We start from the raw sequence: 27,318 nt of genomic DNA, 5'->3' as shown, positions 1-27,318 counted from the left end.
CTACACACATGCACCCACACACACACAGATACACACACATACATACAAACACACACACACACGTAGACTAAGCATGAACCAGAAGAGAGTCAACCTGAAGCAGTACAAGATGTCTATTCATTAAAATGTCTAGTTGCATGTTTTGTACTTAAAATGCTGTTTTCAGTTATAAATCGCAATGTTAATTATATGTTTAGAGGGGTTGGAAATGAAGAAAGCTGTTATCAAAGGTGATCTAATACCTAGTGGCAGTCTACACATTCATTTGAAATTCATTTTTAAAACAAACTAAAATTCCCTTTGTAATCCATCATCCAGTGTGGTAGTTTCAATGAAAATGGCTCTCATTGGAAATGGCAGTATTAGGAGGTATGGCTTTATTGGAGTTTGTGTGACCTGTTTGGAGGAAGCATGTCACTGCAGAGATGGTCTTTGAGATCTCATATATGCTCAAGCCATGCCCAGTGTCACAGTTCACTTTCTGTTGTCTGAGAATCAGCATGTAGAACTCTCAGCTCCTTCTCTGACCCCATGTCTTCCTGTCTGCCATTCTCCCTGATGATAATGCATGAAACCTCTGAACTGTGAGCTTGGCCCAATTAAATGTTTTCCTTTAAAATAATTGCTGTGGTCATAGTGTCTCTTCAAAGCAATAGAAACCAAACCCTAAGTAAGGTAGAAGATTATGCTAGGGACTTGTGTGTTACTGTGATAGGCCTTTTGTTTGGAATAACTTGGAATTTATAAGTTTGTATTAGGAAAGCAGTGGGATTCTTTAAGCACTGCTTAATGGACCATACTAGTAGAAACATAGTAGAGTGTGTTCTGATGAACTGTGGGGGCCGGGCTCAAGCGGTTTCAAAGGAGAAGAAATTTAGGATGCTGCCTAAAGATCATTTTGGGGATATTTTGGTAATGAATGAGGCTGCTTTTTGCCCTTGTCCAAAAAGTATGCCTGGCACTAAAGTGAAGAGATTTGGATTAATTCTGTTGGCAGAGGAAATCTCAAAACAACCTAGTGTAGACTGTGTCATGTGGTTATTAGTGATAACTCTAATGAAGATATATAATGAAAAGGAGCAAGATGAGTAAGGAAAAATACAAAATGTACAATTTATGGAGAAAGGGAGAATCAGGAAGTGAAATAGAGTTGTGTTCAAGGAGATAAACAGATTAAAAAATATGATAAAGTGAGCAGTGATGTCAAGGCTAAAGCTCACCCAGCCATGTTACCAACTTTTGAAAAGGAATTAAGTAACAGTTTAGAACCAAGTGTGGCCATGCTCTTTTAATCCCAGCACTCCAGAGACAGAGGCAGGCAGATCTCTGAGTTTGAGACCAGCCTGGTCTACAGATCAATTTCCAGGGCATGCAAGTGTAATCAGTGAAGGAAACCACTGAAAATAGAAAGCTGGTGAAGATTTAATTAAATGAGGGGGCCATGCTCCAACCCTAGCGAGCAGCAGAACTTGGCAGCTTCAGCCACATGGTTCTGGCTTTAGAATAAAGGATAGAAAAAAGGGGCCATGTAATAGTTCTTCATGACTAAGGTAAACTGCCAAGACAAAGCATGTGTCAGGGATGTCCCCTAGAGAGGCTTTTGAAAAAGCTGTGAAGTTGAAGCCCCAAGATGTGGGAGATGCCAGAGTGGTGGATGACCTGTCCAGGAGAGCTGCTAATAAGGAATGGGACCAGTACAAGAGAGAGATTTGTGTTGTAGTCAAAAAAAGATGAAATGAGTTGGAGATCTGAAGAATATTTTGAGATCAGACGTGGAAATGCAGCTTGGAGTTTGCCTGGTTTATTTTCAGTCTTGCTTTGGTCCAGTGTTTCCTCACTATCCTCCTTTTCCTCTTTTGGAAAGGTGATGCATATACTGTGCCACTATATGTTACAAGTATGTGATCTGCTTTTTGGTTTTGATTTTACAGGGGATTACACGTAAGAGATTACATGCATCTCAGAAAAGACTTTGAACTTTAGACTGCACTAAGTTTGAGACCTTTAGAGACTGTGGAGACTTTTAGAATTGCCCTGAATATATTTCTGCATTATGATATGAATACAAGCCTATGGAGGCTAGGAAATAGAATGTGGTGGTTTCGAAGACAATGGTCCCAAAAGGAAGTGGTATTATCAGGTGGTGTGGCTTTGTTGGAGGAAGTGTGTCCAGTGAGGAATTAAATTTAAATTTTTCCATGCAAGCTACCTTGTACAATTAAACAAAACAAATAAACAATAAAAGGAAACCCAATATTTAAGGTCTATAGTGTAGCTGGGTGGTAGAGCACTTGCTTAGCGTTACTGGGGTCCTGGTTTAATCCTCAGCACTGGATAAGAGATAAAATACAATCAAATGTTAATATATAGTAGAAACACAAAGCAATAACAATCATCCCATTAAAATGACAAACATTCAGGTTTGTTTCCTACCATGAATACTCTTTGTGGTCAATATCAGGAAAGTGTATACTGAGCAGCTAACACATAATCCTAACAAAGCAAAAGACTTACCGTTTAAGAGATTTCTCCCCAGCATTCACAGGAACCAGTCATATAAATTTGACTCATGACTTGACAAGATTGAAGCCATTTTAGAGAATTTCCTAATGACTTTCTGAATTAATGCAGCAAATGGTGAGAGTCATTCTAATTTGTACTAGAGGAAATACATTCTAACTTTGAGCTAAGCTTTGATTCCTCTCTTGGTTCTGTCCAAATCATTTCACGATTTGCTTTGCAAGCAAGTGAAATGTAAGCTAAGTTTCATAATGCATGCAGGATTATAGTGAAGACTCCAATGCTAAGGCATTTTAATGTTGTTAACCTGCTAGTGGCTGATGGCTCTGAGTTCTGCATTTTATTATTTAGATAGGACAGCTGCAATGGCTTGCAGTTGTGATCTTTTATTTTTATAGCGCATTCCTCTGTCTTATGGCCCTATAGATAACAAGCCTATGAGGTGATGTGCAATATATAATAATTGAATATGTACTGTTCACACATTGCTGTCATCTGTTCTTTTAGCTGTCTGTCACCCTCCCTGTAAGAATGGTGGCCACTGTATGAGAAATAATGTGTGCACGTGTCGTGGTGGGTACACCGGAAAGAGATGCCAAAAAAGTAAGACACCACGAAAACATTTGCATACTACAGGTAAAACTGAATATTTGCTGTTTGACATATCTTTTTCCTTCTTCTTTTAACCTTAAGGCATCTGTGAACCTATGTGCATGAATGGAGGAAAATGTGTGGGACCAAATATTTGTTCCTGTGCTTCTGGTTGGACTGGGAAATGGTGTAACATGCGTAAGTGAAACAATGAATATGACTCTCAGAGTGTGGAGGTCTACCTTTGTGAAGCTGCACAGCAGAATTTAAGGCAGTCTTTTTGTTTTCACTTGTTTGTTTTTATTTCCACTAATCTCTTCATGCTTTAGGAGATATACTTTTGAAATAGTGAAAGACTGAGTCATCTGAAGACAGTGTGCAGTGTTTCCCAGTTTTGCACCTACATATCCTGGCATAAGCTCCAGGTCTGGACTCATCATCTGGTGTTAGGTTGAGAGGAAGGTGTGAAAAAGTCACACTGATTTCTTAGCTCCACTTGAAGTTAGCAGTTCACCCCTTTCCAGGAGTGGGGGTTGGGGGTTCTACCCATTCCAGCAGCAGATTAGCTGCAGAGATGGTGCTGACTCCCTTCACTCATTTTTTTTCTTTGTATAAAATTATTTAGTCTGGGTATGGTGGTACATTAAGAACAAAGGCAGGGAAATCTCTGAATTCAAGCTGGTCTATATAGTGAGTTTCAGGCCAGGCAGGGCTACATATTGAAACTCTGTCTCCCATTAAATTAAAATGATTTCTTGCAATGACAGCTATTATACTATATTGTCTAACATGAAAAACTACTGCAAAACTCTAACAATTGGGAAGAAATTGGGGTGAACCACAGTGTTCTGTAGATCATTAAAATCACAGTTTTTTTTTCTTTTCCTCCACCACCGCTCCTCCCCCCGTTTTTGAGATTACAATATAATCGCATCATTTATTTCTTTCTTTTTCTGCCTCCAGACTCTCCCATATGTATGTTCCTCCTTGCTTTCTTTCAAACTCATGACCTCTTTTTATCAGTGTATCGGTGTGTGTGTGTGTGTGTGTGTGTGTGTGTGTGTGTGTGTGTGTGTAAGACAGATCAATTGATTGATAGCGATAGGTAGATAGGTAGATAGATAGGTAGATAGGTAGATAGATAGATAGGTAGATAGATAGGTAGGTAGGTAGATAGATAGGTAGGTAGGTAGGTAGGTAGGTATGTAGGTAGATAAATAGATTTCTAAATACAACCTGTTCAGTCTGTATAATGTTTCCTTTCTGTATGTTTTCAGGGATGGCCATTTTTGTATTGATAATTAATTGGTATGCTATTCTCCAGAAAAACTTTTCCTCTCACTCGCAGCATCCCTTATTGACTGTCATTCTTTATGTAGAGTTGAGACCTCTGGCATTTCCCCATGCAGTTTGTCGTGTCTGTTGTTTCCTTGTTCAGCTGTTGTTTAGAAAGACATGTTGGTGAGGCTTTTTCAAGAATATGGTTAATTAATAAAACGTTTTCTGATTTTATTTTATTTGGGGCAGGATCTCATATCACCCAGGCTGTCGTTGCACTTGCTATGTAACTGATGATGGACCTTAACTCCTGATCCTACGGCCTTAGACTCTAAAATGGAGGGATTATAGGTGTGCTCCATCATTCCCTGCTGAGGACAGCGCTTTTATTCTTACAGATTTCTCTCTTTCTTCAAATTACTTTTGTGTGTTTTTTGTTAAATTTTGGCTAGCAGTTAAATTTTTTCAATTTGTTTATCTTTGTGTTTACAGCAATCTGCCTTCAGAAGTGTAAAAATGGGGGTGAATGCATAGCTCCCAGCATGTGTCATTGCCCTTCGACCTGGGAAGGGGTACAGTGTGAGAAACGTAAGCAGCCTTTCTCTACTTGATGGCCTGAGTATGAACCTATGGGAATAATTGATCTGTAGCTCACACAGCAGAAACAAAGTGTTAGGTTACTAATCCCTTTGTATAAAAAAAGATGGGTCCACAAATTTGTAAAGGTGCTTCTCACCAATTCTAAAGAGAACAGAACCCCAGAAGTTGTGTTCTGACTTCCATACATGTGTATCGCCCATATATACCCTGCGAATTCCATTTGTGTCACTCTGATAAAATATCCTGACAAAAAGCAACTTAAGGAAGAAATCATTTAACTTAAAAAATTACAAATCACATTTTATTGTTACCTGGTGGTCACAGTAGCAGGAGCTTAAAGTTCATATACATCCACAGTGAAGAGAAGAGAGAAGCCAATACTCCAGCGCTTAGATGTTTTCTTCATTCTCCTATAAATTAGGGACATAAACCTGGGAATTCACTTTCAGCCAGGCTTGGCGTTCCCACATCAATTAATATCGAATCAAGATAATATCCCACAGAGATGCCCATAGGACACCCTGAGCTTAGCAAAACTTCATCACAACTTCCTTCCCAGGTGGGCCTAGGTTGTGTCAGATTGATATTTAAAGATACAAAGATATTTAAAGGTACAAAATAAAGATAAATATAATTAAAATTTAGAGGTAAAAAATAAATGTTGTTCAGTTTTATACCCATTTGAAAGAAGTGACAAGTTCATTTGATGGTTTGTTTCCCTTATTTCCTTTTAAAGTTTTCAAATAATATATTAAACATACAAATAATGGGTTTCATTATGACATTTCCACATATGTGTCTAATGTCTTCTGATCATATTCACTTCCATTGCCCTCTTTTGTCTGCTTTGTTTCTCATGATCCTGCATGATTTTAGAAGCTTCTCCCACAGCTGTAGACCCATATTCTCTAGTGTGAAGCTGGGAGTATGGTTTCTTCACACTGCAGGACCTTTGTGTGAATCAATAAACAAACCATCTTCCTCAAAATGCTTTGTCCAGAAACTGCCTAATGTACTGACAATGCTAACTGAACATAAATGTTACTGCTGTCTTCTGAGAACTGATGATAATGCCCATTCAATTTTATAATATATAGACCCCTTGAGTGTTACATTGCCACCCAACCACATACAGCAGTCCTGATCAAAACATAGCTTAACTCTTGAATTATATAAACTTTCAAAATTACTTACTACAACAGTGTGACTCCCATGAAAAGTAATTACATATATACAATTTTATGGTGTGCTCATTTTTACTCGATATGACTTAAAAACATATTGCCTTCCTTAAAACATCATTACTATTACATTAAATTTTGTAATGCCACTACATGGTATTTATATTTAATGCAATGACCTATCACTTTTTGGTGACCATTTTACATACAAGGAAGTGATTATTTTATTATAAGCATTTTATATGATGATGATGCACAAATAGACACTGAGATACTTATAAGTATTTTTAGGATTATCTTGAGAGATGTTTCCACAAAAACCTGTCTGATGTGGACAGTGAAAATATATTTAAGAGGTTACTAAATGAGGTGGGCGTGGTGGTGCAAACTTGTACTCCTAGCACGTGGAAGACTGTCCTGGGAAGACAGCCACCTCAAGCTACATAGGTAATACAAAGCTAGTGAGGACCCATAGCAAGAGTCTGTCTTCAGAAATAACAGCAAGGGAGGGAAGAAGTCAGGGAGTTTCCAACTAGCCAGTGTCTAAAGTAGGATATAAATTTCTTCATAAATATACCAGTACCAACAGTCTCTTTGGAATCCGTTAACAACATGTATTTCAAATAGCTTAATACATAACTAATACAATTTTAGTTTGCTTTAATAAAGTATCCCTTGAGTTGGGGGGTGTGGGCTCTAATGTAAGAGAACACATAGATTAGATCAGCCCATTGATGATTGGTTACCTACAAATTCACAAGCTTCTTTTCTATGCTAATGCAACTACCAGAAAATTTGAGTTGCACATTTGTTTCCATGCACTTCTTTCCTATGGCCAATTATAATTTACTTTATTTATTATACATAACTCGGTGTGGTATATCAATTAATGTATGAATTGAAGTAATGGCTTTAAGAATCACAGTAAAGGCTCCAATCACAAAATAGCTGCAGGCTTGTGGAATACTGTGTGTTGCTGGATTCTATTCCAAGACATGGTGAATTAAAAAAAAAAATTCCTATTGCAGCCATTTGTCCTCAGAAGTGTCTTCATGGAGGAAGATGTGCATTTCCTGGTGTATGTTCTTGCCGAATTGGATACTCTGGAGTCAAATGTGAAAGGAAGATACAGGTACCTGATAGTACAAAAAAAAAAAAAAAAAAAAAAAAAAAACAGATATGGCACCCCTGTGCGTCTTCTTCTCCTTGGTATCTAACTACTGACTACTGTTAACATTTATTTCCAAAGTGGAGCATACAGGGATTCAATATTTGCCTCTAAAGCCAAAACAAATATCATTCTACAGTCACACAAATGTCTTACGTTCACCTAATACAGTGCAATGTTTGTGTCCCACTGTACAGCGAAATGCAGGATTCCAAGACAACAGAGGGCAGCTACTCCACATCAGGACAGAACACAAGTAATTCATGCTCTGGTCAAATGGAATATTAAAAATACAGCCTCACCTCTTACAACATCCCCACCACTTCAAATTAAGGAGTTGCTACCTCATTGATTAAAGTCCAGCCCTATACACTTCTAATGGCCATGTGCCACAAAAATCCAGTCTGTTCTCATCATTTTCCCTGACAAAATCCTTCTTTTTTGTTGTTTATAAAAACCCATTTCAGAAAAGAAATGTGCCTATCACTAGGAACCAGGCATTCTAGAATCACTGATACTTATATTTCAGAAACCAAAGAACCAAGACGTCAACAGGGTTTTTGTTATATGAGACTTGGCCTCACACTGACTTGTAAGGCAGCCACTGTAACACATTTATTCCAATGGTTTTCTGTAAAAGCTTGCACTTTACCTGCTCATTTACTACTCTAGTTCCAGAACCAGTTTGGTTCTGATATCTATATATATTGGAGGTGTGTGGTGATGACACACAAGTACACATGTGTGTACACCTTCAGCAAGCCCCTCAAAAATGTCTTACCCTATGGGTTTTAATATAAATGCTATCATATGCTACTTAGTACTTCAAAAGGCTAGAGGAGTAAATATACAAGACCGGAGGGTGGGATGATCATACTCTCCACTTCATCTTCAGCTGCACAGTGAACTGAGACACTATGTCAAAATGAAATAGCCCAGAGGTCATGAAGATCTAAACATGCTGAAATATTATAATCCTTAAAATGATAAAAAAAAAATTCTTGAATCTTGAAACTGGATCAGTCTGTGTTAGGTGAAAAGTCAATTTCTGTATGCTTTCCTCCTGGAACCAGGAAATGGCCCTGTCCTAAAACTAGCAGTAACAGGGTAAAGTCATGGTGTGAAATTCAGAAAGCAAAGTTGTTCAGGGCTGAGCTAGTTAGATATGAACAAGCCCTGTATAAGTATGCTGTTGAGTATTACCTGGAAGAGATGAGAGAAGAATAGTGGAGGAAGAAACAGATGTGGAATAAGACTTGAGCGAAACGTGTAAAATATTCTGAATACGTAGTCCTTCCCAAATGATTTAAAAGTCAGCATTGGTGGTCATTGGGTATTTTAATGAAATACTTTTTTTTTTAGAACAGGTCACATTATATATGTCAGTTACCTTCACATCTGCTCTTGTTTAAATCTATTTTATGAAAATGGTGCCTCATGTAGCTGCTAATAGAACTGAAAGGGCAAGTAGGCCATGTCAGAGGAAGAGAACATAAATAGCAAATAAAGGTCAAACAGTTTCTGTTTACTGGAACTTGACTTTCTCTTTCTCTTTCAGATGAGACATCATTGAGAAACGTGTACTATCATTAGAAATGGAACTTGATTCAGATAAAGTTGAAGATAATTTTTGAAGTTTATCTGAACATTGCTTAAAAATATTATAAATACCAAAGAAACTAATGAAATATGGAATGTTCTATCGACAGTATTAGAGAAAAGCAAAATAAGAACTTTCAGTAATTTTAATTTGGCTTTGAAGTGTGGTTTGATATTTACACATTGAGTTGCTGGGATAATGGAAAACCTTGTGGCAACATTGTAATATGTACTTCAGAATAACCCACTGTGTCTGTGAATTGGTGCCAGAGACTGAGGATTATCAAGGGCTTCATCAGCAACGGCAAAGCTCCTAGAAAGCACTAGGTTGGTGCTTTATGATGGAATCTTCAGTATCAACTCCAAATCCTGACTCTATCTGTTGTGGTTAGTCTTTCTTGTCAGTAGCCAGCTCTCAAATAATGACACAGAGGCTTATTGTTAATTATGAAAGCTTGGCCTTTAGCTTAGACTTCTTCCCAAATAGCTCTTATAACTTAAATTATCCCATTTCTATTCTTCTAAATTCTGCTACGTGGCTTTTACCTCTCTGACATTCTGTACAACCATCTTCTGCATCTTGCTAGCATCTCTCCTTCTCTCTTCTTCCCAGAGTTCCTCTATTTCTGCATAAATCCCGCCTATTCTTTCCTGCCTACCTATTGGCCATTCAGCTTTTTATTAAACCAATAAGAAGGCACTTCAGGCAAAGACACATCTTTAAAATGTATAAAAATATTACCCCAAAATATTTCCTACTTTTTGTCTAAATAAAGAAGGAAAGAGTTTAACTCTACACAATAAAATATATTCAATAAGAACAATTATCAAGTTAGAAATACATTCACAATGTTCAGTCCATTTTCATTTAGCAAATTTGGAGAAATTATTAACTATCCTATCTTGATGACTCCAAAGTTTTATACCTAAACTAACCACTTTCTATCATATCTTGTAATACCATCCTAAAATTATATTTTTAGACCTTAAAATATTTTCTCAGGTAAACAACTTAAGCTTTTATGATTCTAAACCTTATAAACTTTATATCTCTTATGTAAGTTGTTTTTTTTTAATTTGGTAACAAGAAAAACTGTAAAACTATATATATATATATATATATATATATTTATATATATATATATATATATATATATATATATATATATAATATATATATATATATATATATATATATATATATCCCCATCAGAGACTTGAGAACTTGAGTAAACAGGAAATGCAAAGCAAGCAACCTTTCAAAAAGTATGGATGACAGAAACAGTTGGCTTCCTGAACAGTCACCCAAGGTTCCTCAACAACACTGGGGCATCTATCTTTGGGCTATAAGCCTAGAATATCTGGCAGACTTTTCAGTGAAGCTAGAATTTTTTTTTTTAAAGCACTGTTTTACTTTGTATTGGCAAAGATCCGCAGTTGCCTTCTTTGTTGTTCTGCTTGTCAGATTTGGATAGCATACTGTCAGCAGTCAAGGCAAAGGCAGTTTCTTGCCTAGTAGCTAACTTTTCCATAATGAAAGCAAACTCCATACTGAGGTTCATTGATGTCCATCATCCTTTTTCTAAGTAAATTAGTGCTGAGAGGAGCAGACATATCTCAGTGTCATGAAAAGCCTTATGGTATTAAAACATCTCAAATGCCATATTCTGCAGGTCTCTGAAATGTTTGAAGACCATCTGCCCATCTAAAATATATCTGTTTGACCTTGAAAACATAGCTAACATGCCCACAAATTTGATTGTTATATGTGACTGACTACTAATCTATATTTCTTAATTATCCTTATTAGTTTGTAATAATAGTTTTTAAAGACTAGAACTATATATTACATTTTTAAATGAGCTGCATAGGTATACTATCTTAAACAAGAGTATAAACATATATACACTATAGCAAAATAACCTTAAATTTGTGTCAATATAAAAAATCCATACCAATATAAAATATTTGACATTAATAATTTCTTTTTAGTTTAAATATAGGTTCAATAATCTATCCTTTTGACCTATCTGCCAGTGACTATGTTAGAGAAGCAGCAGGTAGCAATTGAACTTTGGGAGGTCAGTCTATCAGGAAGAAAGCCTCTGATAGGTTAGTTTTGGGTAGGCAAGGCTCTGAGGGCATCAATCCATGAACATCTCTTGCTACTGCTGGGCCTTTACATGTTAGCCACTGCCATTTTTCTTCAGTATCTGGCATTGTGTGAATGGGCCTGGGGAGATTTCCCATTGCCTTTAAGGTCGTGTGATTATCTCGTGGGAATATCCCATTCTACGGGGCATTTTTGCCTGTGGATTATTATGAACAGTATTTCCTTCCAAGATGTGCTGTTTAACTGTAACAATGTTTTCCGTAATAATAGTGTTACTTTAAGTAAGATTTTGATGATTGAGGTTCATTAATAAATACAGTAAGGTATTATGGTAGAGGCTAGATTCATGGGAAGATTAGTATAGGTAAAAGTGAGATATGGTGTTGCCCTGACCCCCAATAAAGCAGGGCTTGCAGAGGATAGAAAATTAGAACAGGAAAAATGTCATTAAGCTAGTTTCTCTTGAGGAGCTATACACACTGTGGCTTAGGTTAATAATTAATAAAAACAATTGTGTCTCAGAAGCTGTTAGTTCAATTTCTTTCAATCTTAATGTTGAGAGGTATGTTCACAGATTTTTGTGTGTATCATAGTCAACACAAAGCTTTAAATAATGGCTTAAGAATAGGCTAGTGATGGCCGATGTGCCTTTTTTGTTAGTATATATAAAACTGTTGACAAATGGGTATACACCCTAATAATTTAAAATAGAGATGACTGATTCTTTTTCATAAATAAATGTTTACATTTGTGATTTTTCCTAGATTTCTCATAAGATTACTTTTTAAAATGAGTAATAAATGATTGGTCCTTTCTTTGTAACCACAAAATGCAGTCTACAAGCAAAAGAACTGGCTAAGAACAATATCTTGCTTACTTACACTGTTAATCTTTAACAAGTTGCTTGGGTATGAATGTATATGGCTTCTTTGTGTAATTAGCTTTTCATCTATAATATGTAGAATGTTTAGTCATGTAAATGAAACATGAAATGTGTTTTTACTTGTATACATTGTAATAATTCAATTAAAAACTACAATGTAACCACATTGTAGTTTTGTACTGCTTGAGAGATTTTGCTGGGGTATAGAAGCTGTAAGGGAAATAAAGTTAGTTAGAAGGAAGACATCAAGAGATACAGAAAGGATACATTTGGATAGAGACAAGGCAAGAGATAAAGAACTGAGAGAGAGAGAGAGAGAGAGAGAGAGAGAGAGAGAGAGAAGATGATGGAGAGAGCCTAAAGGTAGCAGTGTGTGTGTGTGTGTGTGTGTGTGTGTGTGTGTGTGTGTGTGTGTGTTTCCTTTCTTGCTGATCTCAGAAAGTTAATTTTAGCTTCCATTGCTGGCCCCAGAGGGTTATGTTTTACTCTCTCAGATAGAAAAGTCAAGTTGAGTGATTAGTTTTCTGACTTTCCCCTCAATCCCTGAGCTATTAAAGGCTGCTCCTCCCAGAAACAGTACCTAGCATTTTTATAACCCCCATTTTTTTTAGTTGTTTTAGAAAGAGAGCCTTGAATCTAATCTCCCTTGATTAGTTTCCTCCTTCATCATGACCAAGTACAACTTGAAACCACCCCCTTCTAAATGATGATAAACATCCATAATCCATCAAATGACCAAACAAAACAAAACAAAAACAAACCATCAAATCCAACTCTTGGGAATGTGGATGTTGCATTCTCTAGTGATGGAATCTTTGGGAGACTCTGAGAAAATTTGGATAATGATCAAGTTCTAGGAGAGCTAGCTGTTGTATAGTCTTGGTGTGATGGAAAAATGCAGCTTTGAAGCTGTTCTGTAGGTAGATTTTTGAGGAAACTATAACAGAGGCATTCTGTGAGACTATATCACATAGGCTACTTGTATTCATACAAGATCCAGACACCCTATGTATTTCCCATTCTTATGTAGCTTATTTTACTTACACTATTTTATTCTTTCTCTAAAGATTTTACTGTTTTAAAACTATTTTTATGATTGCTTACACCCATTTCTTCTTCTTCTTTCTTTAGTACCTAATACGTTTAGCTCAGCATGTGGCACTGGCAGCTGGCTCTACACATGCCTCATGTCCACAGGCATCAGCAGAGGCCATGCCTACCTATTCCAGCAGCTCCTAACCTTCCTAGCTCTGAGAAGTTGTGTCTGCACTAGGCAGGCATTTGTTTGAGCAGCACACCACCTGCTCAACTGCATAGCAGAGCCTCTCAAAGGAGCCCTGCCTCTGTACATTGGAAGTACATGGCCTACTCTAGAGATGGCAGGCAGTCACCAGGAAGCCACACAACTGATACTGTGTTCGAAACATTTTTGTTCTCACCTTTTTCAGGCCCTATGTGAATTTACATGCCACACATTGGACACTAAATGTAGCTAGTCTTTCTTGTCAACTGCCAGCTCCCAAATAGTGCCTCAGAAACTTATTATTAATTGACCTCTAACTTAGGCTTGTTCCCAACTAGCTCTTATTACTTAAATTAACCTGGTTTTATTAATCCACATTCTGCCATGTGGCTTTTACCTTTCTCCTACTCTGTAGGCTCTACCCGTCCCGCATCTTGCTGGCATCTCTCTGTCTCTCTTCTTCCCAGAGTCCTCTCTCTTCCTGGAAATCTTGCCTAAACCAATCAGAAGGCACCTTAGGTAGAGATTCATCTTCAAAATGTTCAAAAAGATCATCCCACAACAATTCTTAGTAACTAGATGACAGAAAAAGCTAACAAGAGCTTACATGTAAGGAGAAAATCTGGAGAACTGAGTGTGCCCTGAGCTGTTTTATGTAGCTGGGTGTTCATTTGATAGAACCATGAGATTTCATGTGTAGTTTCTCAGCATTTAGTTATTGAACTGGGAGACCTGTGTGGCTTTAATGGGCCTTAAGCCCATCTGTTGTCACATTCTTTTTCCATTTAAAAATATTAAAAATTAACCTGCATGGGGTTCAAAGGGAGTGTACATACTTAGCATTTGGGATGCTGTGTCTTTAATCCCCCAGAAGCAAAATCAAACAAAATTATGTTTTATAGCCATATTGATATAAAGATGCATGAATAAGTGTTATGCTAAAAGACCACTCCCATATTGATATAAAGATGAATGAATAAGTGTTATGCTAAAAGACCACTCCTTAAGTTTGATTCCTCCAGTCCCCAAAACTCTTTGAAGCTTCATGGGTGACAGATGCTGATGATTAGGAAGAACCCTGCTGCAAGACTGAGGTAGACTTAAGTACATGGTCTAATAGACTCCACAACTTTTGTTTAGTGTTGTGCAAGATATTTCAAGAGGATAAAAACAGAAGAGCAAATTAGGTGGTGTTCCTGTGTGTGTGTGTGTGTGTGTGTGTGTGTGTGTGTGTGTGTGTGTGTGTGTGTGTGTTTGCAAGGCAGCCTTGTCTGTCATTCTTCATTTAAATCCCCTTTGTAATCTTGTGTACTTTCTACATGTAGGCGAAATTAGCAGACTTGACCTGCAGATGGTGCCAGAGCCTCAGTTCTCTTATTAGGCGTCTTGGGTACAAGGCAACCATTGTGATAAGAGCATTTAATGAAACATGACATTTTTCAATAAGAAAATTACTTACAAGCCTGGACATCTTCATTACAGATAGTGATTACCTGATAATTGCAGTCACTTGGCTTGGCAGTTCACAATTCCCATTGTGCTAAGCAAGGGATCGTGCATCCATGTAAAGATGGGGTGATGTACCCAATTCACGGGAGCTTTGTGTAGTCTTGTGTAGTGTTCAGGCTGACATAATATATTTCCCTCTTTATTCTGCCAACTTGGAAATGTTTATCAATTAAGAGAGACAGTGTTCCAGGTAGTTGAGAGTATAGTTTTCTGGTGCCACTGGAAAAGAAGAATATAATCCCATGCCTTCGTGTCGAAAAGAACCTCTATAAAGGATAGTACTTACCAGAATGCTTTTCTTCCCTACACTCTGGTTTGCTCATCTGGTGTGAGACCGTGTTTTTGCAGTGTAGCCCACAAGCTGGCCTTGAACTCGAGATGATCCTTCTGCCTCAGCCTACTGTCTGCTGATATTAAAGATACATCAGTTTCTTAGCTTTTTGTCATGTCATTTTCATCAAAAGTAAGGGCAATTGACATGGCTAACTGTATTTGCCATTCTCTTGGGAGTTCTTGAGTTGAGACACTTTGAGTTTAAGAATTAGCACAGGTATGGCCATTTATAATACAGCAATAATTATATTATATTAATTTCTTATTTTTAAGTCAGTGCTAGAGATCAAAGCAGAGCCTGACACCTGCTAGGAAAGGCCTTGGCCACCAAGCCAAACCTTCAGCCATTGTTCTTCAACTTAAGTGATGATAGCTTACTACAAAATATGTCAAGAGTTCCAATTTCATATGGAATTATTTTGACCAAGGCATCAGTGATGATTCTTGCCTAGTAGGGTCAAAAGCTGTTGAAATTGTCTAGCTTGCTGTTTTCTTTTGGGAGCACAACACAAATTCCTGCTATTCCCACACTGTCTTAGCTCCATATTGCTCAAGCTGAGGTCCTCTTCTGGATTACAGCTCTGATGACTACGAAAAGAAGATTCTTGGGTTAACTCATATTCCATGGACTACAGTAGGATCGTCAGGGAGCAAGAACTGCCAAGTAATTTATGTGGCCATCTCTGTGTTGACTCAATTGATAGAAGGAAGATGGATCACAGTTAAATGTAGCCACTCAATATACTTATAAAAAAAACTGTCAAAATTAGGTCTGAAGGGAAGGGATTGTCAAGCAATCCTTTTTCAAATTTTGGTCTGAAATAAGAGGACACAAGCAAGAGCTATTCCTATCTGTCCTACTCAAATGAGCCAATATGCTGTCTCTAATAATTTTCTACATCCTCACTGCTTTCCAGGTGAATAAGAACTGAATTTCCACTTTGTTGTGAAAATCTTTACTAACTTGTGAATGCAGACACAGCTCTGTCAGTCTCTATTACTAAGTACCAGTGAGAGGACTTGCTAGGAAAATGCTATTTCCTCCCTCAGGGGCTTCGAACATGACAAGTATGCTTGAAGCAAAAATGAATAACCCGTTTGTAACATCCCACAGAACATTTATGCTGAAAATATACTAGTACACCTCTAGCTAATTAGGCCCCAAGTTCTTCTTAAAGGCCACAATGTGATTAATTAAAATGATTGCCACTCATTACTTTTAAAAAAGACGACAGTAAATGTTTTATTGTGTGTACATGTAAAGGAAGCACACTTAAGCTGCCATATTACAATTACAGTGCTGAACTATTTATAAGATTTATTTAATGTCATTCTTCAGCTATGGTTTGGATAAAATTGTCATAATATTATAAATCTTTTGTCTAATATTTACCAGTACTTAACTAAAAACTGAAAACTAAATTCAAGATTTGTAATTTATTTTTATTATGGGCCAATTCAGGAAGAATGGCCACATTTGCTTTTGGTTCAGTGCTATGAAGAAGGATCAATCAATGGAAACTTTGACTGCTTAGGGAAAAAACAAAATAAATTTAGGCATGTGTAAGACCCCAGCTTCAATCTCCAGGACCACAAGCCCCCCCCCCCAACCTTCGTGTCAGGCTGACCTTCTGGGAGCAGCCGGCCTCGTGAATGGAGCATTATCATGCTTCTTAGCCTCTCCACTCTACAGACAGTCATGTCAAGCCACCCACACCATATTTTATAAACCAATGTAATAATGCTTGCAATATTTATTCATTCTTTCAGTTCTGTTAATCTGAAGGAACTCAGATTAACACCATGTCTTTTTCATCTAAATTAGCATAGACCTCTTTTCTGATCAGGACAGTTTTACTTTGTTATTGTAGTATTAAATGCATAGAAATTCTATTGCTGGGTATATACTTGTCAGTTCATTTAGTACTTTTAAACTATTAGTTTAATAATTTTGTTATTTATAAAGTTTTATTTTACACTAAAATGAAGATAAATATTATTGGCAGTAGAATTATTATTATAAAAATAATGGTTTAGTGAGTGTGTGAATAAATAGATCTGTATGTGTATATAGAGAGTTATAACCACATCTTCAGTCTGTACTGGAAGTAATAGAAGCTGGGGCCCTGCTGTGAAGGGCAACAGCAGTGGTAGAATCAGAGTAGATGCACTCATCAGCAAGGAGGAAGGCCAGCAGGCAAAACTGACACCGATTTCCTCCCAGAAGACCTCTTCTATCAAGGCAGCAGCAGTCAGATGCTGCATGTGCTGGGGAAGGGTCTTCCCTTCTCAGTTCATCCAAGAAATGCCCTTCATGTCTGCCTGGGGTGTACTCCTCATGACCCCAGAGCCAGACAAGTTGATGCCTAATTTTCACAGATATAAAGGAAAGTTTCCAGACATAGTAAAAATACACTTTAACTTTGAACTTGTTTGCCAGCCAGTTGGCATCTACCATTTTGCAGTCCTCCCACTTGGGAAGCTAGGCATGAGGATTGGAATTCACTGTTATCCTAGCTATGTAGCAACTGGATGTCAGCATGGGCTACATGAGAATTTGTTGCAAAACAAGAAGCACACATGTACATGTATGTAACCATGTACAGCTATTTAAAGTCGTAGTAAATTTATAAAAGGACAGATAACTAACTTTCAAAATTGGTTATCTCAAGAGATGGGACTGTGAGACAATGTAGCTATATTGCCTACTAATTTATTTATTTCCTTTTATGGGTGTTTTGCCTATGTGTATGTGTGTGCACTGTGACATGGCCTGATGTATGAGGAGGTCAGATAAAGCCATAGAACCCCTTGGACTTGGGATTACAGATGTTGAGAGCTACAATGTGGATTCTGGAAATCAAGTCCAGGTCCCTTGTAAAAAAGTGTACTTAACCACTGAGAAGTCTCCTTCTTTTTTTTATATGATATTGATATAGGGAGAGAAGGAGAGGACATTAAACTCAGGGCCTTTTAAGTTCCTGGGAGGAGATTTATCACTGAGTTATATCTCTTGCCCTACCATGGTCTTAAATTAGTTTTGCACTCTTTCTTTGCCCCTTCCCCAGTGACTTTAGTTATAACGACTCTCTTAATTGGCGTTTTGTTGCTGTGATAAAACACCATAACTGAAAGGAATTTGGGCAGGAAAGAATTAATATCAGCCCGCAGCTTCAGTTCACAGTCCATCCCTCTGAAGGAAGTTGTGAAAGAACTCAAAGAGGATGGGAAGTAAAGTAGAAGCCATTGAGAAGTGTTGCTTACTCCTTCTGGATTGCTCTGTTTTCTTTCTTATACCACCTAAGACTCCCCAAAAAAGGGCGTCATCAATCAATCAAGGAAGAAAATTTACCAAAGGCTCTCCCATAGACCAGTATAGTAGAAGCATATTCTCAACTGAGGGCCCCCTTCTAATGTCACTGTAGTTTTGACTGAGTTCATGTTGATCAACACAGTCATGAGGTATCTTTAGGAAAATATAAAATTAGAAACATTCTGAATAAAATGAAAAGCAAAAAAAAAAAAAAAAAAAAAAAAAAAAAAAAAAAACACAAAAAAACCAAAAATCAAACCAAAACAAAAAAACTATACTGATTTTCTTAAAAGAAATAATTTAAAATTAAAAATTAATGTTATTTGTGTAAAAATTTAGTTCATGATAGGTAAAATTACCCTAAAGCCTTAAGACACTATTTAGAAATCTCAAACTTAGAAACTGTAGTATTTAGATTTTCACGTGAAGTCAGTTATAGGCTGGATTTTTTTTGTCTTTATCATGGTTAACATCACTAAGCTATAGGTCTGATATCATTAGAATAGATAATTGGTAGGAAAAATATATAGACTTTAGAAACAAAATGGCATGATTTGTGCATTAGTTTTAGTGTTTGAAGTTCTTATTTATAGCAGAGTTAAGTAGGTAGATGAGCAATTCCAACTCATATCTACATAAACTTGTAATCATAAATAAAACAGGTATTTTTTTTATTAAGGTAGAAGAGTATCTTTTGCTGCAAATTCTAAGGCAGATAAAGGACTTAGCCACAAAAATGGCAATATTAATCGAAGTTTTTTCACTGAGAGGACAATTAAAATGCACTATTAAGTTTATTTGGACTATGTGTTGTATGCAGGAATAAAACAACATATCTGGAGACCAACCAATTAGATGACATGCAATCATCAGTTCATAGTAAGAACAGGTCTTTGGAACTCAATCTTTCCCCCATTCATAAAACAGATCCCTTTCTCATAAAACATGTTTTGAATACAGATTACTCTCTGTCTACTCCATTCAGTTCTTCCCCATTCTCTTTTCCATCAGAATCTACTCCTTTCTCAATAGAAAAGAACAGGCTTCTAGGAGATAACAACAAAACATTATATAAAATAATAAGATAAAATGAAAACCACCATACTAAAGTTAGACAACACAAGCCAACAGAAAATGAAAGCAGCCTCAAGAAAAAGGCACAATAATCGAGATCCACTCATTTACACATTCAAGAGTCCCATAGAAGTACTAAACTGAAAGCTATGGTATCTATGCAGAGGGTCTGATGCAGACCTGTGTAAACCCTGGTCTTGCTGTTTCTGTCACTGTGAGTTTATATGAGCTTTGCTCAATCATTTTTAGAGGGCCTCCTTGTCTCCTGGTGTTCCCCATACTCTCTGTCTTCCCTCACTCATTCTGCTTCCTCTTCCACAGGCTTCTTGGACTTTGAGGGGGGGGATCATGGGGATTGAAGGAGACATATCATTTCGAACTGTGTATTCCCTTTTTATTAGTTTATTTTTATTTTACATATCAATCCCAGTTCCCTCTCCCTCCCTTCCTCCTTCCCTCCCTCTTTCCCTTTCTCCTCCCTCACATGTACCCTGACCACCCTCCCCTCCCATCCCCCCCACTCCACATGTAGGGTGATGCCATCCAGGAGGGGTCATCTAAATCTGTGAAGTCATTTGGAGTAGGGACTAGGACTTCTCTCCTGTCTCTAGGTTAAGGGAGTCTCCCTCCATGGGGGATGTGCCCGCAAAGTCCTTTTGTGCACCAGAAATACATCCTGGTTCGAATGTCTGAGGTCCCTTAGCCTGCTTCAGGTCTTCTAGCTGAGACCCATGTTCAGGGTGTCTGAGTCAGTCCCATGCTGGATTCCCAGCAATCAGTCTGGGGGGCCTTTAGCTCCTCCTTGTTCAGGTCACCTGTCTCTATGTGTTTCTGCAGCCTAGTCTTGTCCTCTTTTTCTGCATCTGGATTCCAGTTTGGCTCAGTGTTTAGTTGTGTGTGTTTGCTTCTGTTTTCAACAGGTACTAGATGAGGGCTCCATGATGGTGGATAAGTTAGTTGTTGATCTCATTATCAGGGAAGGGCATTTATGATAGCCTTTCCACTGTTGTTCAAATTGTTAGTTGGGGTCAATCTTGTAGGTCTCTGAACATTTCTTTAGGTTCAGTTTTCTCTTCAAACCTATAATGGCTCCCTCTTTTATGCTCTCTCTCTCTCTATCTCTCTCTCTCCCCCCCCCCCCTATTCCTCCCCTGACTCAATCTTCCAAGTCCCACGTGTTTTCCTTTACTCCCTTTCTCTTTCTCCCAGTTCCCTCTCCACTCACTGCCCCCCCACTCCCTATGTGCTCTGGAGAACTTGTCCTTTCCCCTTCTGTGAAGGACCTTATATGAATCTCTCATATTCTTCCTTGTATCCTAGTTCCTCTGGCAGTGTGAATTATAGGCTGGTGATCCTTTGCTCTAGGTCTAAAATCCATATATGAGCGAATACATACCATGTTCCTCCTTTTGTGACTGGGTTAACTCATATTCTAAATTTTCTCTCTCTTTCTCTCTCTTTTTCTCTCTCCCTTTCTCTCTCTGTCGCCACTACAAAATGTCTGGCTCTAGGTCTCTATTTCTTTCCATCTGCTGCAGGAGGAAGCTTCTCTGATGATGACTGAATAAGGCACTGATTGATGAATGTAGCAGAGTATCATTAAGAGTCTTTTTAATATTTTTTTCAGATCAGTAGTATTTGGTTTTACCCTAGGTCTCTGGGCTACCTAGTCTATGTTTGCTGGTCAACCAAGCAGTGTTAGGTATGGGTTCTATCCCACAGAGTGGGCCTTAAGTCAAATCAGATAAGGATTGGTTACTCCCACAAGATTTGTGCCACTATTGCCCTAGAATATTTTTCAGTCAAAGATTTTATGGTTGGTTAGTGCTTTCTCTTCTCTTTTGGTAGACTGCATGTCCTAGACACTAGGACATGGGTATGAAGATTCTATGTAGGCACCAGCTTGACCTCTACATGTTCAGTTAAGTGACTTGTGTGGGTGTTGTCTTCAGCAATGGGGCTTTGCTCTTAGTTTGTGGAGAACAGCCTATTTTTCTCGGTAACAGTCTGGGATGTTTGGAAATTTCCATAGGACCCTGTTGGCTAGCAACTCGACTGAATGAAACCCAGCCTCAGATCTGGAAGCTTTGTTTGGTGACAAGAGATGGCGAGTAGGGGTTTCTGTCTCTTTCATTATTTGAAGACTTCATTAGGATTGCTTTTATATTTTCCAGTAAGTGTCAACTGCACTAGGTTTCATATTTCCCCTGAAATGTTCTTCAAATTTAGCTGGCATTCCCTCCCTTAACCCTATTCTCCTCTCCCTTTACTCCTGATCCCTTTGTCTCCCTCCTAGACCCAACCTCCAGTCTACACATAAATCTGTTCTGTTTCCCTGTCCAAGGGAGTGTTCTGGTGTCAGAAAGTCCATTTCTCTATGACTAGCCCCTCTGGGTTTATGCATTATAGCTCGGTTATCATTTATTTATTTTATTTAATTTATTATTTTACATGTCGATCCCAGTTCCCTATCCCTCCCTCCCTCACTTTTACCCTCTCTGCCCTCTCACATGCACCCTAACCACCCTCCCCTCCCATCCCCCTACTCCAATTCCATATGTAGGGCAATGGAATCCAGGTGGAGTCATGTAGATCTGACAGGTCATTTAAAGTGGGGACTAGGGCTTCTCTCCTATCTCTAGGTTAAGGCAGTTATCCCTCCATGGGGGGATGTGTTCGCAAGGTCCTTTTGTGCACCAGGGATACATCCTGGTTCCACTGTCTGATGTCCCTTAGACTGCTCAGTCCTTCTGGCTGAGTCCCATATTCAGGGGGCCCTGAGTCAGTCCCATGCTGGATTCCCAGCTTTCAGTCTGGTGGGGGGGGGGCGGGCTGTTAGCTCCTCCTTGTTCAGGTCAGCTGTCTCTATGTGTTTCTGCAACCTGGTCTTGTCCTCTTCATCTGCGTGTGGGTTCTAGTTCGACTCAGTGTTTAGGTATGGGTGTTTGCTTCTGTTTCCAACAGGTATTAGATGAGGGCTCCATGGATAAGTTAGTTGTTGATCTCAAATTGAATACATACCATATTTATCTTTCTGGGTCTGGGTTACCTCACTCGGGATGATGTTTCTTCCTAGTTCTATCCATTTACCTGTAAATTTCATGATGTCATTTTTTTAAAGAGCTGAGTAATACTCCATTGTGCAAATGTATCACATTTCTTATCCATTCTTCAGTAGATTGTTTCTAATTTCTGACTTTATGACCAGAGCATCAATGAACAAAAAACACATAAAACAAAACCAAACAAAAACCAGCCAACCAAACCAACAAACAAAAAAAACATGAAGGTTATTTTCGTTGACCATCTACACCTGGGCCTGGGAACTGCCTTGGTGTGGGATGTATATGTATCCAGTGACACCCTAATGAAGAAAACAGAGTTTTCCTTTCCCAACAGGTATCCATTGCAAATAGCTGCTTGGTTAGTGATGGGGATTAATATTCACTACGTTTACTGGGATTTTGTCAGGTTTGTACTTTTACAGGTCTCTGGACACTGTCACAGATTGGAGAGGCTTGATGAAGACATTCCACTTATGATTGAGTGCACTGAAATCTCTTGCTCTCTGCACATTGATTGGACAATTTATTTACATCTACTTTTTTCAGGGCCCTTGTTAGTTTTCAATGTGTTGTGCTGTTTGGCCCATCTGTGCTGGTGGTCAGTCGTGAGAACACACTGTCCACTCTGCCCATTTCTGGGCTCTGCAGACTGACTTTTCAGACTGCCTCAGCTGCGCTTCCTGGTAGGATGGCAACAATAGGAGTCAGCATCCCCAAAGACAAGGTCAGGAGGAGAAGTGTCAGCCTCGTCAGTCATTTATTTAACCATGCATTTTAAGAGTTAACTAGTACCTATTGGAAACAGAAGCAAACACATACAACTAAACACTGAGCCGAACTGGAATCCAGATATAGAGAGGGAGGACAACACCAGGCTACAGAAACACATAGAGACAGCTGACCTGAACAAGCAGGAGCTAACAGGCCCCCAGACTGATTGCTGGGAATCCAGCATGGGACTGACTCAGACACCCTGAACATGGGTCTCAGTTAGAAGGCAGGCTAAGGGAACTGGGATCAATATGTAAAATAAAAATAAAAAAATAAATAAAATAATTAACATGTACTACATTGAGAGAAGTTCTGATCTATTTTTCAATATACGAAAGACACAAGGAATACTTTACCTCAAATAGGGCCAGGTTAAATTCTCCCCAAGTGTGACCAATTCCAAAATAAATGAGAAACAGAAAACATTTCACTTCACTTTTCTATTGCCATACCCATCATCACTGTTTTATTTGAAATTGCCTCAAAACTGTTAAAGATAACTAAACTCTTTCCACTCTAAATGGGAGGCAGAACAATTCTCTTTAGAGGCACCACATCTGGAAACAGAAGGGCCATTGTTGAGTGGAGATGAGGAAACTGATAACAGAAGAAGAAAAATGTTTAGTGACTGCAGAATGTGATCAAAAGCTTTCAGGAAAGAAATAATGCAGACAGATGAAGGGGAAAGTTTTGCAATAAAATTTTTTTCATTTTACTCAAATAAAATATGGATGATGATAATAAAGAGACATTTCTTCTTCCTTATATCTTTTATTATTTATTTATATGCTACTGCTACAATATTCATAGGACAAAAGTAAAGCTGAAAAATTATGTGCTAACTTTTAATAGAATTAAGAAAAAAACAGAAGTTACCCCATGTTATATACTCATATCTCAGGATTTGGAGCTAGGAACAACAAATGAGTAATAGCATGTTGTTTGTCTTTCTGGGTCTAGGTTACCTTATTCATCCATCCATTAACCTGAAAATCTCATGACTTCATTTTCCTTACAGCTGCATGGCATCCCATTGTGTATATATATACACACACATTTTCATTATTCTTTCATCCGGTGAGGGAGATTTTGAGTTGTTTCTTCACATGCCAAGGAGTGGTAGGACTAGAGCACATGGTAGATTTATTTTTAGTTTTTATTTGTTTGTTTGTTTCTCCTTCAGATACCAATTTACAAGCCTCAGTAGTGAGGGAAGGAACCTCATTTTCCTCAGCCTTACTAGCACTTATTGACCATTGTATTGTTGATCTTGACTATTCAGAGTGAAGAGAGAGGAAATCTCAAAGTTTGCAAATCACCACATGAAAACACATACTTACATGCTCCTCCCCTCTCCCGATGTTTTAGAAACTCAAACACTTGGTGGAATTGGTCTTCAGCAGGGAACTCCTTTCTGCTTCTGTCTGCTAGACAGAAGCTTAATCCCAACCAAAGGCTTACAAAACAACAAGGACAGACAGTTTATGCTGGAGAGGATGTGGAGAAAGGGAAACGCTCCTCCATTGCTGGTGGGAATGCAAACTTCTACAACCACTTTGGAAATCAGTGTGGTGGTGTCTCCAGAAAATAGGAACCAGTCTACCTCAAGATACAGGAATTCCACTCTTAGGCATATACCCAAAGGGTGCACATTCATACAACAGGGACATCTGATCAACTAGGCTTATAGCAGAATTGTTTGTAATAGCCAGAATCTAGAAACAACTTAGATAACTCTCAACCAAAGAATGGATACAGAAAATGTGGTGCATTTACACAATGGAGTACTACTCAGTAGAAAAAAAAGTGGAATCTTGAAATTCGCAGGAAAATGGATGGAACTAGAAAAAAACCATCCCAGGTGAGGTAACCCAGTCACAGAAAGAAAAACATGGTATGTACTCACTCATATACAGATATTAGACACAGAACAAAGCTTTACCAGTTTATGGTTCTCACCTCCAGAGAAGCTAGGAAACAGTGAGGACACATGCATAGTGGTGAAGGGGAAAGGGACAAGAGTCCCTGAAAAAAATTGGGAACACGGGGGGGAGGGAGGAGGGAGGGAGGAGAAAGAGCCTGGGAGAAGTGTGGGTGGGGGGAGAGCATGAGGGATCAGGAAGATTGAATATGGAGATAAATAGAAGACAGCAGGAATAGAGAAACATCAATAGAGCCATTATAAGTGTAAAGAGAAATCTGGCACTAGGGAACTGTACAGAAATCCACAAGGATGACCACAACTAGGAATCTAAGTAATAGTGGAGAGGCTACCTTAAATGACATTCCCCTATAATGAGATTGATGACTACCTTATATGCCATCATACAGCCTTCATCCAGTAGCTGATGGAAGCAGAAGCAGACACCCACAGCAGAGTAGTACTCCATTGTGTAAATGTACCACATTTTCCTTATCCATTCTTCAATTGTGGGAATTAAAGATGATACCAGAAAACGGAATGATCTCCCATGCTCTTGGATAGGTAGGATCAACATAGTAAAAATGGCAATCTTACCAAAGAAATCTACAGATTCAATTAAATTCCCATCAAAATCCCAGCACAATTCTTCACAGACCTTGAACGACTAATACTCCCACACCCACACTCAGAGGGCCTAGTTTGATCCTAAGTAGGTCCATTCTCCCCTCCCTTCCCCGCTCCCCCGTCCCCTATCTGCTGTCAGTCCAGAGTCAGTGAGTTTCCATTTGCTTAGGTCGAAAGAGGAAAGAACAAGGAAAAGGATATCTTGATTAAGGGAGTAATTATGGGGCTAGTGAGAAACCTGGTGCTAAGAAAAGTCCCAGGAATCCACAAGGATGAATCCAGCTAAGACTCTAAGCTTTAGTGGATAGGGTGCCTGCACTGGCCTTCCCCTGTAATCAGATTCATGACTACATGAATTATCATAATAGAACCCTCATCCAGCAACTGATGTAAGGAGATGCAGAGATATATAACTAAGCACTGGACCGAGCTCCCAGAGTCCAGTCAAAGAGAGAGAGGAACAATAATATGAGCAAAGGGGTAAGGACTATTTTGGGGATAACCACAGTAATATTTTTGCATACTGAGTTCTAATGACAGGTTAAGGATCATTTATTAATTATGTAAAAGCACTGTCTACATTGTTTTAGCAATATAAGACATGATTCACATAGTCAAAAGTATAAAGCATTTAAGGGGGTGTTAAGTTAAAGCCTCAAATTCTCCCATGTACCTATGTAGACAGACTGCATGGAAACTAAACTGTAAACTAATGGTACTTGAGTCTCAGTCATAGTAGCTGAGCTTGGGCCAACTTTAGATTGATTTCAACAAGGTAAACACTCAGATGCAGACAATTATGCTGACTACATGCTGCCTCCATTTACTGTCTAAAATGTTATGTGGATACTTTGCCTCAGCAATGCTTTTAAGTGATGTAAAGACTGCTCTTGTCTAGAATTGTGAATCTGAATTAAGATGTTTAAACTAAATAGTTGACAGTTTTGCCTTTAGATACAGGAAAATCAAGTGAGATCAGATCCAAAGCAATCCAAGAAGCTAAAGAATGACAAATCAAGATGGACATGTCAGAGTTGATGAGTGAAGCTTGTCTTAGAAATTATAGATTTATCCAGGAAGGAACCTTAAATGGCTAATGCAACAATGTAGGAGGGCTTGCTTCAAGTCTACCAAGGCATGTGTTATATCCAAAATTCATAGGACATAGCAGCCAGGACTATTTCTAATACCAAATGCAGTTCATTCTGATGGTAAATAAACTGACCAGAGAACAAAATCTACAAAATCTGCAAGACCTCATGAAATAGTACTGCTGCCTTTTCAGAAAGAGAGTCACGGAAAACCATGGGAAAATGTATGTGCCTTGAAAATTATGTTACTGGATTCAGTGAGTGGGGTGCATTCTATTAATTATTAAGAAGGCATGGGAAGAGACTTTGTTCAACACACGTTTTTCAGCATCTCTCCTCTATTTAAGTATGAATTATTGTTCTGTTTGTGCATTCTAGCCCTAAAGTCATCATAAAGGGGACAGCTAAAATTAAGGGACTATGGAGTAGTCTGTCAGT

At 38.3% G+C, this 27,318-nt stretch overlaps 1 protein-coding gene across 1 annotated transcript in view; it reads left to right on the top strand.

Moving 5' to 3' along the window:
* Positions 1 to 14,609, top strand: part of Vwde (von Willebrand factor D and EGF domains) — a 67,751-nt gene extending 53,142 nt beyond the window's left edge. The window contains exons 26-30 of the mRNA XM_051175898.1: positions 3,028 to 3,123; positions 3,214 to 3,309; positions 4,882 to 4,977; positions 7,199 to 7,302; positions 14,502 to 14,609. Of these exons, the coding sequence (XP_051031855.1) occupies positions 3,028 to 3,123; positions 3,214 to 3,309; positions 4,882 to 4,977; positions 7,199 to 7,302; positions 14,502 to 14,609 (500 nt within the window). The remainder of the gene's footprint in view (positions 1 to 3,027; positions 3,124 to 3,213; positions 3,310 to 4,881; positions 4,978 to 7,198; positions 7,303 to 14,501) is intronic.
* Positions 14,610 to 27,318: the final 12,709 nt, after the last annotated feature.

The sequence above is a fragment of the Phodopus roborovskii genome, unplaced genomic scaffold (genome assembly GCF_943737965.1).
Source record: "Phodopus roborovskii unplaced genomic scaffold, PHOROB, whole genome shotgun sequence".
NCBI classification, from domain to species: domain Eukaryota; kingdom Metazoa; phylum Chordata; class Mammalia; order Rodentia; family Cricetidae; genus Phodopus; species Phodopus roborovskii.
The sequence above is the reverse complement of the archived record's forward strand: the minus strand, read 5'-3'. Positions and strand labels throughout refer to the sequence as shown.